The sequence below is a fragment of the Ictalurus punctatus genome, chromosome 15 (genome assembly GCF_001660625.3).
Source record: "Ictalurus punctatus breed USDA103 chromosome 15, Coco_2.0, whole genome shotgun sequence".
In the NCBI taxonomy this organism is placed as follows: Eukaryota; Metazoa; Chordata; class Actinopteri; order Siluriformes; family Ictaluridae; genus Ictalurus; species Ictalurus punctatus.
In genome coordinates, this window is record NC_030430.2 from 3,049,657 (window position 1) to 3,065,000 (window position 15,344).

The 15,344-nt window shown below is 39.7% G+C and overlaps 1 protein-coding gene across 2 annotated transcripts in view; it reads right to left on the reverse strand.

Annotated features, from left to right (window-relative positions):
* lrp1ab (low density lipoprotein receptor-related protein 1Ab) overlaps positions 1–15,344 on the reverse strand; it is a 152,368-nt gene that overhangs the window by 120,661 nt on the left and 16,363 nt on the right. For both annotated transcript variants that reach the window (XM_017487059.3, XM_053686225.1), the window contains exon 2: positions 609–731. In XM_017487059.3, the coding sequence (XP_017342548.2) occupies positions 609–731 (123 nt within the window). The remainder of the gene's footprint in view (positions 1–608; positions 732–15,344) is intronic.

Here is a 15,344-nt window from a genome sequence, read left to right on the forward strand (position 1 = left end):
ACGTTAGCTGTAGACCAAGTAGTCAGCAGTTTTGCTGCGGTTTTTCCATTTCCCCAACCATTTACCGCATGCAAGGAATTATCTACAATTGTTTTGCAATAATATAATAATACGAAACTACTATTTTTCTAATGTAGCTGGAAAAACTGCGCTTTGACATTTAAAAATAAATAAATAAATAAATAAATAAATAAAAATTTAAAAAAGGGCCATGTCACATGACCAGGAAGCGCCGTTAGCACGTCCGTTTCTGCGGTCAAACGACTTTTTGCAATCACTAACCGCAACACTGTCTGAGAAATAAGTGAACATTTCTTTTTGTTCGTTTAAGCAAGTGCATTCGTTATTTTATGTACTGATTTTACGTAATTTATTAACAGCAGGACCGCACCGTAAACTCGTCAACTCTTTTTCAGTCAGTCAATGTTATCACAGCATCACGTAGCATGTGAAAATCCAGTCTATGACGTGCCTTGTGGTACTTGCGCGTGTTAGATGGGGAAATTGCACAGATGCGTCGTCTGGTCCGAGTCAGCCAGACTTTACCAGACCTCTGGTCAGACATATCTAGCACTGTTGGCGCTTAATAAAGCAGACTGATTACTCACAGATATCGGCGGCCTCGTCGGAGCCATCAGGACAGTCCTTTTCTCCGTCACAGCGCCAGCCTTTCGAGATGCACGTCACCTGGTCCTTACACACAAACTGCTTGGGGCTGCAGGTCTTCGGAGCTGGAGACACAGGCCACGACAGGTTAAGCACAGCTGTGCGACATGAAAACCAATCCATACAATCGGACGCTCTCGCCAGATATACACACACACACAGAGACGTATACGGTCGTGTGAAAAAATAAGTACACCCCATGGAAACTGTTGGTTGTTTTGTGACCTATTTGGACATGCAAACATTTGGTCCTCTTTGAAACAGTGCCTATTAATAAAGGTGATACACGATCAAATGACAACATTTCCACTATTTAAATGAACAATAAAAAAAAATAAATACATAAAAAGCACAACAGATCACTCACATGGAAAAAGTACACACACATTTGATTTCAAAACGTTAAATTCAAAACCATAAAATTAGAATCAGGGGTTCAGGATCGGGTGCCGGTGATTAGAACCTGCTTAAGGAGTGCAGGTGGAAGCGGTCTTATTTAAACCCCTCTCGTATCTAGTGTCTGGTGTTCCATTTGCTATTGAGGTGTGTGGTGTCATCATGCCAAGATCTAAAGAGTTCTCCAAGGCCTTCAGAAAAAAGGTTGTGGATGCCTAGGAGTCTGGCAAGGGATTTAAAAAGATCTCCAAATTATTTGAAATACTTCATTCTACTGTAAGGAAAATCATCTACAAATGGTGCAAATTCAAACTAAAATCACAGGATCTGCTAGCAAGTCTTGCAACTGTTGGTGTCAAAGTGCACGCGTCTACAATCAGAAAGAGATTGCACAGATTTGACCTGCACGGGAGGCGTGCCAGGGAAAAACCACTGCAAGACTACAGTTTGCCAATGAGCATATAGGCAAAGACCAGGCCTTTCGGAATAATGTGCTCTGGACTGACGAGTCAAAGATAGAGTTGTTTGTCCACAGTAACAGCAGACATGTTTGGCACAGACCAAAGACAGCTTTTGAGGAGAAGCACCTCATACCCACTGTGAAGCACGGTGGTGGAAATGTTATGGTTTGGGGTTGCTTCGCTGCCTCAGGGACTGGACAGCGTGCATTCATTGATTCAACTCTGAATTCTGCATCATATCAAAGAGTGCATGAAGTTGAACAAAAAGTGGATCTTTCAACAGGATAATGATCCTAAGCACACGAGCAAATCCACCAAGGAATGGCTCAAAAAGAAGAAATGCAGGGTTGTGGAACGGCCGAGTCAAAGTCCGGATGGGAATCCCATTGAAATGTTGTGGGGGGATTTGAAACGTGCAGCACATGCAAGAAAACCCTCAAACATCTTGCAACTGAAATAATACTGCAGGAAGAGTGGACAAAAATTCCAGCGAGCCTGGTGGACAATTATGGAAAACGCCTACAAGACGTTATTTCTACTAAAGGGAGCAATACTAGCTTCTGAGGCCAAGGGTGTACTTACTTTTTCCACAGAAGAATCACACATCTATTGAGATTTCTCTTGAATAAATGATCGGAAAAACGCTATGTTTCCTTGTGGTTTTGTACATCAAGTATATCGACTTCATTAATAGACACCGTTTCAAAGATGATCAAATGTTTGCTCGGCCAAAATTTCCATGGGGTGTACTTATTTTTTCCACATGAATGTACACAGACTGTTGGACAGATCAGCGATTTCTCACTGGCAAATCTTCAATTACTCACGAGCACACTTTACGACAGATAGTAAGTAAATGATATGATTAAACTGATATACCGAATATAAAAACGAAAAAATATACACATATATACACATATATATATATATATATATATATATAATATATATATATAAATATATATATAATATATATATATAATATATATATAATATATATATATAATATATATATATAATATATATATATATATATATATATATATATATATATATATATAATATATATATATATATAATATATATATATATATATATATATAATATATATAATATATATAATATATATATATTATATATATATATAATATATATAATATATATAATATATATAATATATATATATATATATATATATATATATATATATATATATATATATATATATATATATGCACTTAAGTCACTGTAAATATCTTTTTACTAAAACCTAGTGGATACTAGGGCTGTCCCGATACCATAAACATATCTTACGATACTATACCAGCTGAAGTATAACAATACCAAGTCGTATCACGATACCACACAATATTATGTTCATTCATAATTCAAATACAAAATGAACCTAATTTAAAGAAGTGCGTAGATACGAATGAAAACAGAAACCAAATTTTTCCTCTGAATACTTTATTAATGAGAATGAATTGAAAATTGAAAAGAAATGAACCTGCTGGAAGAAAAAAAAAAAAAAAAAAAAAAAAAAAAAAAACACCTCAAGAACAAATCATACAATTGGCAAGAAACTAATTCAGTGTGCCACATATTAGATCTACTGTTCAGAGTACTAAGAACGAACACATTAGGAATAAATAACTGAATTTGGAAATTAACTCAAAAAAAAAAAAAAAAAAAAACATAAGATTGTGAACGTTAGCTTGCTTACTGTCAAATACGGCTAATTTGAGTATGAACGCACCGCGGTTAGCATTACGTTAGCTCTCTTGGTAGCAAACTTTAAATCTTTCAAGATTAAAGTACCTCACTATCCTTTGTGTATTGAGGCAAAAGCAGTTGAAGTGTCATGTTCGTGAAAATAGTATTAACTGTCGCACATACAACATTACTCACGCGACTACCGTACTAACGATACGACCGTTTAAGAGATATACTTTCATCGGCGGTATTGTGGAGCTTTCGGATCCCGTAGTATACCGTGCAACCCTATCGGACACTGCACGGCCTTCAAAAATCTCAGTACTGCTCACGCAACACGACCTCGACCGCGTGCGATGTGTAGCGCTGTGCGCTCGCGGATTTCGTCCGCGAACTACACTCTCGTTCACCTGCTTTCGCTTCGTGTTTCGTTTATGAAAAAGGAAACACGGGAGCAGTCCATCATGTCCGGTATGAATGTACGGAAACAAGAACTGATTGGTCAGGGAGATGTAGGGAGTGAAGATCGTGTGTTCTGCAAAGAGAACTGGAGGTACGGTGCGATTTTTAAACTGCTATTTTGTGCAGCCGGGAATCACGTCATGGTGTTTTTAATGGTTTGCTCGACCATTAGGGTCATGACCATTTAGGTATGACATGCCAACCAATTTCTTTTCGAAGCATTATTATTGTGCTTACGTTTCGCCTTCTCATTATAATAAAAACAAACAAGTATGATACATTTTGGAAGACATTTTTCTAAAAAAAAAATTTTAAAAAAAATTTAAAAAAGTGTTGATTTCCCCCTTTGTATGAAGACTTTTTGGGGCACCTTGTATTACACCAGAGCACTGGTGAATGCTCTGAATGGTCAGATGGTGTTGATTCATTTTCCGTAACAGCAGATGCGACAGTACTAAACGCTGCCAGGCGAATCACAGGCGTGGGGTATATTAACGGGCTCCTCGGGAGGACTTCATGCTTTGTGATTTCTCAGTAAGTTAGAAATAAAAAACGTACTGGGATACGCTGTTTATAGGAAGGAAATAAATACTTTTTTTTTTAAAAACGACAATTGGGTGCGACGACAAAAATGGCTGCTTCGCGGATGCAGGTTTCATCATTTCAGGACAGACTGGAGAACCAGCTAGATCAGTCAACAGTGGGGAGGAAAGCCAATTTGATCTAATATTTGACATACCATTGTTTCCACCTTAGCCAGGCATAAACCTTGCCCTCTTTTTTGCGCGCTGGAGAGGATACAGTAGAGACTATACACGCACGCTCCTCCGCTTTCTCAGCTTTGTCATGCAGGCGTGTGGCCACCGTGACTCAGGCTGGACGAGATAATAATGACACGGATGTTCAAAGCAGAAATGACGGCCACAGTCCTGTCATTTGAGCTCGACCGGATTACAGACAGGCGATGATTGTGTATCGGATCCGCGATGCACGTTCGTTTGTGTTTGGGACATTCTATTTTAAAAAGGTTCACGCAAAAAAAAAAGAAGAAAAAAAAAAAAGAGAGAAAGCCATCCTGCGTTTTTTCTTCTTTCTTCAGCGGTGGAAAGTGCATCGGCCCCAAGATGCATCACAGGAAAGAAGGCGAGGCCATGTGAGTGCGGGAGAGAGAGAATTGACCATACTGCTGAAACAAACACACACACGCACACACACACACACACACTCTTCTACATTACATAATACCCGTGTCTGTACCGCCACTCAAATGGCACTTCAGAGACCCTTACTGATAGAGTCTAGTTTAGTTTATGTACCATTTGCTACTGTATCATTTCCTCAGATGAGGAGATTTAGCAGTCCTTTACTTAATCCCCATGTCTGGCCTAGATAATATCTACCTCCAAGTACATGCTTACAAGGACAAGCATTATAGAAATATTTGATCCCTGCTGCGATTAAAAAAAAAAAAATAATAAAAAAAAAAATTATAACACGTTCATTTCCGCTTACTGTATAAATACTAGCATATGGACATGATACAATTAAGAAAATTAAGGGGGAACAAATAAAAATATCGCATCACGCTCCGGATAACCAGATCCACAATCAAAACCCATTCAAATTAAAAGTGAAACTACACCGACATTTGACAGCTCTCTCGAACAATTCGGTAAACAAACGCTGGAGGAACCGCGACGACACCGAACTGATTCCAGTTGTTGCCGTAACCGTTTTTGTTTATTTTATTTGATACAAATTACAACTAGTAATTCTGGGTTTTGATTTAAACCCGTAATTCAGACTTGGATAAAGCGATGACTGAAGCGGGACGGACGCAGGTCGGCGGTAAATAAGCAGTAAACTATTTATCCATTTCCATGTGGGTGCAAATATTGCTGTGAGTACTGTGTGGGAACCTGAATCTGGAATACAGCAGATAGATAGATTATATTTATTTATTTATTGAAAATAGCAATGGAAATATTAATGCCTGCAATCGTGCAACAAAGAATACACGTAATCCTTAGGTGAAGGGTTTATCTTGGTCTAAAATATAAATGCCTTTATAAAAGAGCGAGTCTTTAATGAGAGTAATGAAAGTCAGAGAGGGATGAGCAGACAGGCTGAGTGATTGCTAGAGGGAATCCACTTTTCAAGCAGAGCCCTAATAACCCTAATTCCTCCTCAATTGTACCAATTTTAAATGCTAGAAGCGCCATTAACGACACAAAAGTAGCTCTACATCAGGTCTGGACAGGCGACACACCCCGCAATCCATCTCAACAAGCCGAATTGCTTTCCTCACGTCTGCCTGCTCCGTTCCCAATGACTCTGCATAAAATAAAACCGAAACGAAAACATAGCGGAGTCTATATTTACACTCCACCCAGACGGGCGCACGAGAGCGACCGCAAATTCCTGCTGTGCAAGCTGAGGAGTCGGGGGGCTGACATGGTCTAGGGCCATTTTTCTCACACCGCAAGTGCACCGAGATCTAACTTGGATGCCATGGTGCTGTTTTCTGAGGGCTGTGTGCCAAACCACAGCCAACTTTGCATAGGTGCTAAATTAAGGGGGGGGGTTAATCATCCTGGCACATCTGACACGCAGGAGCGAGGCCAGGGACGGACTGAAGAAGGGCTTTATTTGTCGCTCTGGGACTGTGACCAACGGGGAACATCGGGAGCATTTCAATAGTACCATTTTGGCCAAAGCCTCACAACCACCTAGCTGCCGAGCCACATTATATCATTACCGAGATCCCACGGATCCGCCAGAACAGCAGCAAGTTATTCGTATTAACACGTGCTTAGGAACGGAAAACGATCGACAGCGGAGGAAGGGATTATTCCTATATAGTACTGTGCGAAGGTCTTAGGCACCTTTTTGTTTTTTTTTTTTTTTAAAGTAGAAACTTTGTTACAGATTTTTATTTTACGACTTTACATACAAACTACATTATCGAGTCAGTACAAAGACATTTTAGATTTTAAATAAATAAATAAATAAATAAATAATTGGATTTCCAGCACAAAATGTTAGCGTCGTTAAAGGAAGCAGTATATTCCAGTACCTACACTGTTCAGACAAAAATACTTACGCATGCTGTGTTTGGCTGCAAAAATAAGAAGCAAGCGCAACAGTCAACGTCTGCAGAATTTTCTATTTTATACATTCACACACATATATACGTTTTTGTTTGATCTATTTGTTTCTAAAGCATAATGTTTTAAAGCAAGCCCAAATATTGAGTTTGCATTGTTTACATTTCATTCTTTTTGAAGGCATCGTTGCTCTACAGCATTTCTTTGCATGTGCTTAAGACTTTCGCACAGTGGTGTCTGTCTATACCAGCAGCTCTGAACGATACCAGTCAGTAGTGTTTAGAGGATAAATCAGTAGTCCAGGCACAAGCTGGTTTTAGTATCAAGGCTATTTGTTTTGTTTTGGTTTTTTTTTGGGGTTTTTTTTTTTTATTTTTTTCTGGACTTACCAGGCAGAAACTAAAATAAACCTGACTCCGTATTGACTTTCACAAAACAAACATTCGGTATGTAGCTAGGTTTAACCTTAATGCTGTTCACAGTGGTGGTTAGGGCTGGGCGATATATCGATATAATAATCGATATCATGATTATACAATTTTCTGAGATATCGTTGGTACGGTGATGCATTTTTAAAACGTTTTTAATAATTACAAAATGAAATGGTACTGAATGGATGCTGTTGATTTGATGTAATAAAAACTTAATCTTTGGTTTGTTTTTTTTTTTTTTTAGGCGTTAGAGTTTAACTTTCTTTTTCTTCTGTTCAGCAGACAGTTCGTTAGCATCGATACGCACCGTGCATTGTAGAAACGTCCTCGAATATCATACGATCTTTCTGCCATATCGCCCGGCCCTGGTGGCGGTTCGGTCATACACGGACGACCGATGATCTCAAAATCGAGCGACACGCAGTCGTGCTAAAACGGCGGTGAAAGGCTAAGAATGATTTCTCATCATGATCTGCAACATGAGCGTGTATTTGTTAGTTTGTTAACTAGCTAGTCAAACGGTATAGCATTCTGTGAGGAGAACATTTAAATAAAGGAGTCCCGACTGTAAGCGCTTTGGAAGATTTGAAGGTTTCCCAGCTCAGGAAAGTCTTGAGGAGGGGTTTACGCTTCCCGGTTTCTCAGTCCGGTCGGGGAACGACGGTTTATCGCAGCTCATAACGTACGGTAGGTTAGAACAGAACGTTTCACAACATTAAATCAAAACGATAAACGGGTTTTAGCAAAAAGCTCAACTTGTCGTTAATTAATAAGTTAAACACTATAATTGTTGGCAAATTGCTGATATAAGAAAATAACGCACTTGGGGGGGGGGGGTTCACTCTGCTTGCGTGTCCCACCAACTCATGGACGTGCCACGACACAGACTGGCTAATACATTTACAACACGTCTGTCCCTTTTCAAGATTTATGGAACAGTGTTCACTGCTACTATAAAGGGGAACGTTTCAAATGAAGCAAGTTTCTAAGAAAATTTCGAAAAAACAACACGTATTACTTTCACCCACACCCCCGGGCTAACCTGACTGATATTCTCCCACATAGTGGACATGATTCACTTTTAACAGCCTACAGGGTTCCAATCATATCACCCAAAAATCTGACTCTCATTTGTCTCATCAGGGCAAAAGGGTTTCTCATTGTTTTAGCCCTGCAGGGAACACTTCAATAAAGTAGATTAATGTACGAGGAACTTTACTACCGTGGCTCAGAACGTCCTAATCCAGGTCTAGACCCAAGCTGTAGAATGTGCCAGATTATCTGTCCGAGGCATACCTGGACAGCAGAAGCCACTCCGATCAGTCACAGTAGACTCGGCTGAAAATATCTTTGACTGGAAAGCTAACGCGCAGACCTCAGAACATTAAATATAGAGACAGAAGGTTTTGTCATCTAAGCTTAGGGGCGATGGAACTTTACAGTCAGGAAACAAATACATCAGCTGTCGAATAACAGCGGACATAATGCTATAATTTCACAACTAATTAATCGACAATACGCATTGTAGACTACAAAAGCGCAATACCCACTAGTCTCGAAGCATGTCCTAGACATGCAGTAAAGCGACAAATCAGTCGGCTTGAATGATTCCTTCGACCGATCCAATGGCGCGTGTGGGTTGACGTTTCTGCAGTTCTTTTGTTCATACCTGTACTTAGCGCCCATTAAATCTCTGCCACACAAAAACGTAGGATAAACATATGAACACGGTTTCATCTTATCCTGTCACATACATCCTTTTTTTATTTCATTTTATAAATGTGTTTAAAAACCCGCAGAGACGACGGTTGCTACACAGCAACAAGCGACAGACTACAAGCTAGCTAATGCGACAGGACTTTGAGCGGTTTAAGTAATGACAAACGGTGATGCTCTTGACTACTAACAGATACGACTCTTTATCAGAGGATTACGCAATAAATAATCCTCACTGCCAATTAGCCAAGTTTCTTAACATGAACTAAACTGACCGCATTTTCGGAGAGGATTTTTAAGTGATAATAAAATGTTGCTAATTCTCACCGCTAGTGTTAGCCAGATAGCTAACATGAACCGACCTGATCATTTTTAAATGAATCATAAAATATTAATCATCTTCATGGCCAGATAGTTAATAAGGGCTACCCTTATTATTATTTATTTTATTATTTTTTTTACAGGATTTTTGGAAAGGATTTGTAAGCCATTTCATACATGTTTATAAAATCTTTTTTTATTTTAAATGGTTAACTAGACGGCTAACGTGTAATAATGTTTTAAATCGACTGTACGGGTTGAGAGCAGACCGATCACAGTATCACAAGAAGACAATGACTGGTTGAAAAATAAAAATTAGCCATAAGTTAATTAGACAGACTAGATAAACAGAGTTTATAGATAAACAGACTAGACAAACAGACCGATAGCACTCCTGGCATGCTAAAGCAACAAAAAGCTTATTCAATGAAAGTCTAAATGCATGCAGATAAATTAATCATCATCATCATCAATTATATTACACAATTTAATTAAATCACACATATTATGGTCATGCAGTTCCGCTCATTTCGCTCCGTCAGTCAGGTTATTGTATCTGCTTCAGAACTACTGAAACTATGAGACCTCAATATTGTACTTCCAAGACAAGAATTTAGAGACTGCGATTTGTCCCTGGAGCCCTATAGTACATAGTACAACCAAAGAGGCCAAGGGTCGACCCCTCCAAAAACTCAAAGTCTGCAGATGTCCTTAGTGAAAAGAAAAAAAAAACACAACATTTTAAAAAGACTTTCCTTTGAATAAACAGATCACAAATAGCTCACAGTTAACAAAAGGATAAAGAGTGAAACCAAAGAGGATGTGGTCAAGAAAAACAGTAACGCCACGTGGGTTACGCCAGAGAATGAGCCCCCAAAAAATCCACATCAACAGAGTCACTGCATCTTCTCCAGTCATTGAGAGACGAGAGAACAGAGACAGGGACGCCAGCTAAGACCAGATTTGACCCACTTTCAGCCTCTGACTACCACCAAAACACACAAAAAACCACCCCAGACCACTCCACTAAATCAAGACCAGACCAGCGCTGCACATTCCAGCACCTCCTAATTGATTTCATCTGCAATGTAGTCGTAAAGCAGAGCGAAGGCCTTTCCATGCCTTTAGAACCAACGGCGGAATTTAAAAGACGTAGAGTCAAGTTTTTGTCTGGACTGGTATGTACGTATATCAATATGGATTTTGAACCTATACCCGCCGCAAGAACCCACCGGAATGATCTAGAACCCTCGTAGCAGCCTTCTGCACAATATACAGAAGTTCTTCGTGAAGGGAAGCCGAATTCATCCGAGACTCGTAACTTTCCCGGTTTAGGGTCTGGAGTTGGGGATGGCCTTGATGCAGGACAGCTGTGTTAAAATCCAAGCGCACCGAAGTGGCAGGAGCTGGCAGGGAGAGCGGCGCTGGAGAGCTGGATCTCAACATGAAGCACTCGTCTCCTCCTCCACTCTTCTCCTCAGCAGGAGGAATGCCCGCCTGCCTGCCACATCGGCCCGCGGTCCGACCCTGCCAGCCAGAGCCGGGCTGTAATTTAGGCCACTCAAGTCAAATTTCAAAACGATCTCTCAGTGTCCCACTCAGTGTCAAGTTCTTTCAGTGAGAGGAATCTGCCCTTAGAAAGCAACAATTAAAACACAACGGAGAGAAAAACGGAGGGAGAAAGAAAGAAAAGAAGGAGGGGGAGGAAAGCAGACAGCTTGGCTGTATTTTGTTATGTGCAACCACCAGCAGTGATGCAGACAGACTGGAGGTTTAAAAAAAAAAAAATAATAATAATAATAATTCAGAGTTTGAGAATAGCTGGAATGACTAGAAAACCATTCGTCATTAAAATAAACCAGTGACAGTTGTGGAAACAAAAGAGCATTTCAGAGTCCAAGTAAAATCCCACATACTGTATTGTACTGTACGCACTGCGATGGCACAGCTGATATGACGATTACAGTAGCACTAAAACCACACATTTAAGAAGTGAAGCACTTGAAAATAATGGCTAATCGGACTAAACTGCAAACTGACTTTTTTTTTTTTTTTTTTTTAAAAAAGGTTCTAATATTCTGTAACATCAGCTCTGACAATAGTCCCAGCTGCAAATCATAAGTTTATTAATGTGCTTCTTCTAATATGTTAATTTTTCAAGATCATTCATAGGATGCGTAATCCTAAATCTAATACACAAACTAATTTTATATATAAAAATATATATTTACCTTATGTAAAAATATATATTTACATACATGTGTGTGTATGTATGTGTGTATGTATATATACACATACACACACACACACATATATACATACATACATATATATACACATACATTATTTATATATAATATGTATGTATGTGTGTGTGTATATATATATAATATATATACACACATACACACACACATACATATTATATATAAATAATGTGTGTGTATGTATATATATATATATATATATATATATATATATATATATATATATATATATATATATATATATATATATATATATGTGTGTGTGTGTGCATATTTACATATGTAAATATGTGTGCATATATATATATATATATATATATATATATATATATATATATATATATATATATATATATATATATATATATAAACTGAAATGGTGAAGCTTTCTACAAGGAGAGCATATTTATTTCATATTTATGGAAGGAATCTCCAGCGTCCGTGCTTTGTAATAGTCGGAGGTGAAGTTCTTCCTGTTTTATGCCACAGGAAAAACCTCAGGACTGAGGGCTCTGCACTTTGCAGACTTTTGGCCTTATTAACATCAAGAGACACTGAGGGAATGTCTAGACCTGCTACAACATAAGCGAGAACAGGAACCAATTTGATTTGCAGATGTATGGACAACACTTTATTTAAAAAAAAAAAAAAAAAAAAAAAAAAAAAAAAAAAAGGGGGGGGGGGGGGGGTTTAGCAATCTGCTGTGGCATAAAAGGAATAAAACCACGCCGGTGTTAATTATTTTCCTTCAATCGCATGCTCCATCACGATTCATTTCTTACTTGGCAAATATTTTAGTCGGTTATTTATAAGGATCTACTTTTTCAGAAACTGCGACAGTGTTCCTGGGTTGAGCTTTCAAACATCTGCTGCACTTTCATACCCACCGACACAGATGCATTTACTACCATCCACGCCTCGTCCTTTTTGTTCTGTGAACGTATACCGCCTGGACACGTTTGTTTTGATGATAGGCCTTGCTCATCGTTATTGAAAAGAAAAAAAAAAAACACAACAACTTTGTCATCATGGGACTTTCCCGCTAAAATAAAGCAAAAACAAACCGACAGGAAACACAGGAAGCTTTATTTACTGAGATGGACCGAGATGGAGTCTGTACAGTACTGAATCTGTACTAAACAAGTGTTCCTGCAGGGCATGATGGTCCTCAACATTCCACCAATCAAAAGTGGTCATACCCAGAAGCGGGTTTTATCGAATGATCTTTGGATGGCATACCTGTACAAAGTCATGTGGGACCAAAAACCACACGACTGCAATATTCTAACTACCGTGAACTGTGGTTCCGTCCACAGCGTCGATAATATAACAGCAATAATAGCAGAATCCTGGCACAGATGAACTAATTCACTTAATATTACCATTTTATTCCATATTCACTTTTTTTTTTTTTGCTTGAGGCACAAGCTCTTCAGGCTCAGTGTTCTTCCTTCTTAGGATAATGGCTTTCTGAATACCTTTACCCAGAAGACATTTCTGCTAATACGATTTTTGGGAATAAAAAGTGTTGACATTAGGATAATAGAAACTCCTAAGAATTCCAGACATAGCATTAGGCGTAAGAGTAAACAGATAAGCTTAGATAAGGTCATCTCTGACTCAAGATTCCAGTGAAACCCAGATTAAACTTCACCAAACCGAAATCCTCCGCATTTCTCATTTAGACGTGCAATAACGGACCGCTTCCAATTTGCATACCCACTGAATATTTTCCTAATAGTTCAATTTTGCCCTCGCAATTACTACAACTGTATTCTTAATAACTTGTATTAAAGGGCCAGAATTCCTGTCGTGATATAATTTCATTGGTTTGGTACGAACGCACCAACATAAATTAGGTTAAGTGGGAATCCTATGATGGTACAGCAAGGCTTGTTTAAGGCAGTAGGCTGCATCTTTTAAGATGTATTTCTTTTCTTTTTCTTTTTCGTCGCTCCTGCCACAGAATAAAATGGACGTTTTTGCTAATAAAATGGAAGTGTATGGGTTTCCATTCCAATGGATGTCTTTGGGTTTTTTTTTTTTTTAACACTTCCTCACAGTGAAGGAGACTGCAACAAGCGTGATGCATGTTTTATGCATGTCTAACGCAGCTAGTGTGGACTGAAACGCTCGTCAAGACGGACACCGGAAGTTCTTCCGAAAAAATGTTGGGTGAGATTAGCCTGAATGGAGTCGGGAGACAAAACACTGTTGTACTGCTGGCACGTTAGACCACAAATCATGTAACGTCTATCTGAATACTTGGATATTTTGTCTTTATTAAAGTTAAATATAGTGCGCTGCAAACGACGGCAGCTTAGTATCGTAACGCCGGTGCCGACTCGACATTTTCCATAAATGCTGTTAATAGGATAATAAATTGTCCCATGACTTATGCATATCATGCATACACAAATCAGCTGCAACTTTAAAACCACTTGCCTAATATCGTGTAGGTCCAACGTGTACACCCAAAACAGCTCTGACCCGTCAAGGCACGGACTCCTCAAGACCTCTGAAGGTGTGCTGTGGTATCTGGCATCAAGACGTTAGCAGCAGATCCTTTAAGTCCTGTCAGTTGCTAGGTGGGGCCTCTGTGGATCGGACTCGTTTGTCCAGAACATCCTACAGATGCTCGATTGGATTGAGATCTGGGGAGTTTGGAGGCCGAGTCAACACATTGAACTCTTTGTCCTGTTCCTCAAATCGTTCCTGACCGGTTTTTGTAGCGTGGCAGGCCGCATTATCCTGCTGAAAGAGGCCGCTGCCGTTAAGGAATACCGTTGCTATAAACGGTTGCATTAGGTCTGCAACAATGTTTAGGTAGGTAGGATGTGTCAAAGTAACATCCACGTGAACGCCAGGACCCAAAGTTTCCCAGCAGAAGATTACCCAGAGCATCACACTGCCTTCGCTGACTTGCCTTCTTCCTGAAGTGCATCCTGGTGCCATGTCTTCCCCAGGTAAGCGACGCACACGCACCTGGCCGTCCACATGATGTAAAGCAAACGTGATTCATCAGATCAGGCCACTTTCTTCCACTGCTCCATGGTCCAGTTCTGATGCTCACATACCCATTGTAGGTGCTTTTGGTGTTGGACAGGGGTCAGCATAGGCACTCGGACCGGTCTCAGCTATGCAGCCCCATACACAGCAAGCTGCGATGCGCTGTGTTCTGACACCATTCTATCATAGTCAGCAGGAACGCCCCACGTGCATCAGTGAGTACTGGGTGCCCATGACCCTGTTGCAGGTTCACCGGTTGTCCTTCCTCGGACCACTTTTGGTAGGTACTAACTACTGCATACCGGGAACACCCCCAAAAGACCTGCCGTTTTGGACATGCTCCGACCCACTCGTCCAGCCATCACCATTTGGCCCTTGTCGAAATCGCTCAGATCCTTTCACTTGCCCATTCTTCCCTGCTTCGAACACGTCGACATCGGGAACTGGTCTACGGTGTGCACGGTGAATAGTGTGAAGCCTCCACAAAGCTTAATCCGAGTCATCAACCGCACTCGAACCAACACTTATGTTGAAACAATATTGAAAACACAGATGGTCTAGAACGTCTTTGTATGCATTGTACCGTTACAATTTCCCTTCCCGGCCGCCGATGAACTTTTATGAATGAAGGTCGAGGGTCCTTATTCATCAACTACTGAGCACACAAAATGCCATTTTAAAACGACACTGTGAGTTGAGCGAGTACAAGTGAGGAATCAGCTACGGTTCCTGCCCACCGGTCAGTTATTTACATGTCGTATACATACGGCATGCCCTAATTAACCCCGATATACG